Source organism: Pundamilia nyererei, unplaced genomic scaffold, assembly GCF_000239375.1.
Source record: "Pundamilia nyererei isolate P.nyererei 1_Seehausen unplaced genomic scaffold, PunNye1.0 scaffold00451, whole genome shotgun sequence".
Taxonomy (NCBI): domain Eukaryota; kingdom Metazoa; phylum Chordata; class Actinopteri; order Cichliformes; family Cichlidae; genus Pundamilia; species Pundamilia nyererei.
In genome coordinates, this window is record NW_005187852.1 from 201828 (window position 1) to 203402 (window position 1575).

At 39.7% G+C, this 1575-nt stretch overlaps 1 protein-coding gene across 1 annotated transcript in view; it reads left to right on the plus strand.

Moving 5' to 3' along the window:
• Window positions 1-1575, plus strand: part of col4a6 (collagen, type IV, alpha 6) — a 137658-nt gene that overhangs the window by 129180 nt on the left and 6903 nt on the right. The window contains exons 33-35 of the mRNA XM_013916070.1: window positions 444-625; window positions 724-768; window positions 1396-1495. Coding sequence (XP_013771524.1) covers window positions 444-625; window positions 724-768; window positions 1396-1495 — 327 coding nt within the window. The remainder of the gene's footprint in view (window positions 1-443; window positions 626-723; window positions 769-1395; window positions 1496-1575) is intronic.

The window sequence follows — 1575 nt, forward strand, 5'->3', positions numbered from 1 at the left end:
AGAACGTCACCGGATAATCTGAAGGGCATAAATTAACTGCAGACTTTATTAGGATCTTCTGGTGAATTTTAAATCATTTAGAGAAGAGATTCATATTTGTTACATATTTTGTAAAATAAGCAATTTTTTCATAGATGAGGACTTCACTTAACAAACAAACAAAATATCATGTACTGTGCTCTTAAAGAAGGGGGAAATTATCAGTAAACCCCTAAAACAGCATTTTGTTACATGCTGAAAACATGCTGTAAAGTTTAGCACTTTGATACGGGAGTCTCCAGATACTGAACTTCAGAGCCAGCCCCAAGTTCCCACTAGTGGAACTGCAGCTGTTCGCACTTCTGCAAAATGTAGGCTCTCTAATGAAGAATTTAACTGCTTTTTGCTGCTGTGAACATCCATCACCTTGTGTTACAAACTCTGATCTTTCTCTGGGTTAACAGGTGACAAGGGTCAGCCAGGTGCACCTGGTCGTCCAGGACGACCTGGAGCTCCTGGTTTCCCTGATGTGAGTAAAGGGCTGCCGGGAGAACCTGGCCTTTCTGGGGAAACAGGACTTCCAGGCTTCTCTGGACAAAAAGGAGAATCTGGAATTATGGGATTCCCCGGCACTGTGGGACCAAAAGTAAGAAAAGATGCATATACATGTAGCAAATTTTGCCAGGCAGAGATTAAAATTCGGATGTTTGTTTGTTTGTTTTTAGGGCAATAATGGCTTTCCAGGTTTATCTGGAAGGCCTGGAGAAGTTGGTCGGCCTGGTGCCAAAGGTAAGAGTACATATTAGTGCTGTTGGATATAACGATATGCATCGGATGATGATATGAAAACATCTGTATTACACTATCATTTGTTTCGTTGTGTTCCAAAATAAACTGTTTACGGCAATATTGTAGTGGCTATATTCATTTCTAATAGTTCTCACTTTCTCTTATATTTAAAAAAAACGCACTATGCATGGGCAAGCGACTGTTTTCATGCATTGTTGTTTGCAGCATGTGGCTCCGCCATCCGCTTGTTTATTTTCCACATAAAAGTGTCACAATAAAGCCGAAGATCCTGTTCCAACTTTTCAAAATAAACTGACGTGATGATAATATACAGTATTCTCAAACGTCAAATTTTGGAGTATGCATTAATGAAAATACCTAAAATAAGGTACACGACACCCAGCTTCACGCAAGTTGCCCGAGATTCACAGAATTTACAGAAAATGTTACATTTTTGTGATTTATATCGTTGTCGGGACGATAAACGTGTTATATCAGGATATGAGATTTTGTTCATATTGCACAGCACTAGTACATATGAAGTCTACCATCAGTGATAAACATCTTCTTTACATCTGTTCATAATCAAATCAAACATCCATTGACTTAAATGCTTTTTTCTCTTAGGACTACCTGGAGAAACTTTTGGTTATCCTGGAGCACCAGGACTTAAAGGCCGACAAGGAGATTCAGGGATCCCAGGTAAGACTCACCTTACTCGGTTACGGTGAAACTTTATTTGTCATGGCCATTGATCAGCAACCACTGATCAATGGCCATGAGTACCATTCACAGAGAGTTGGGGAA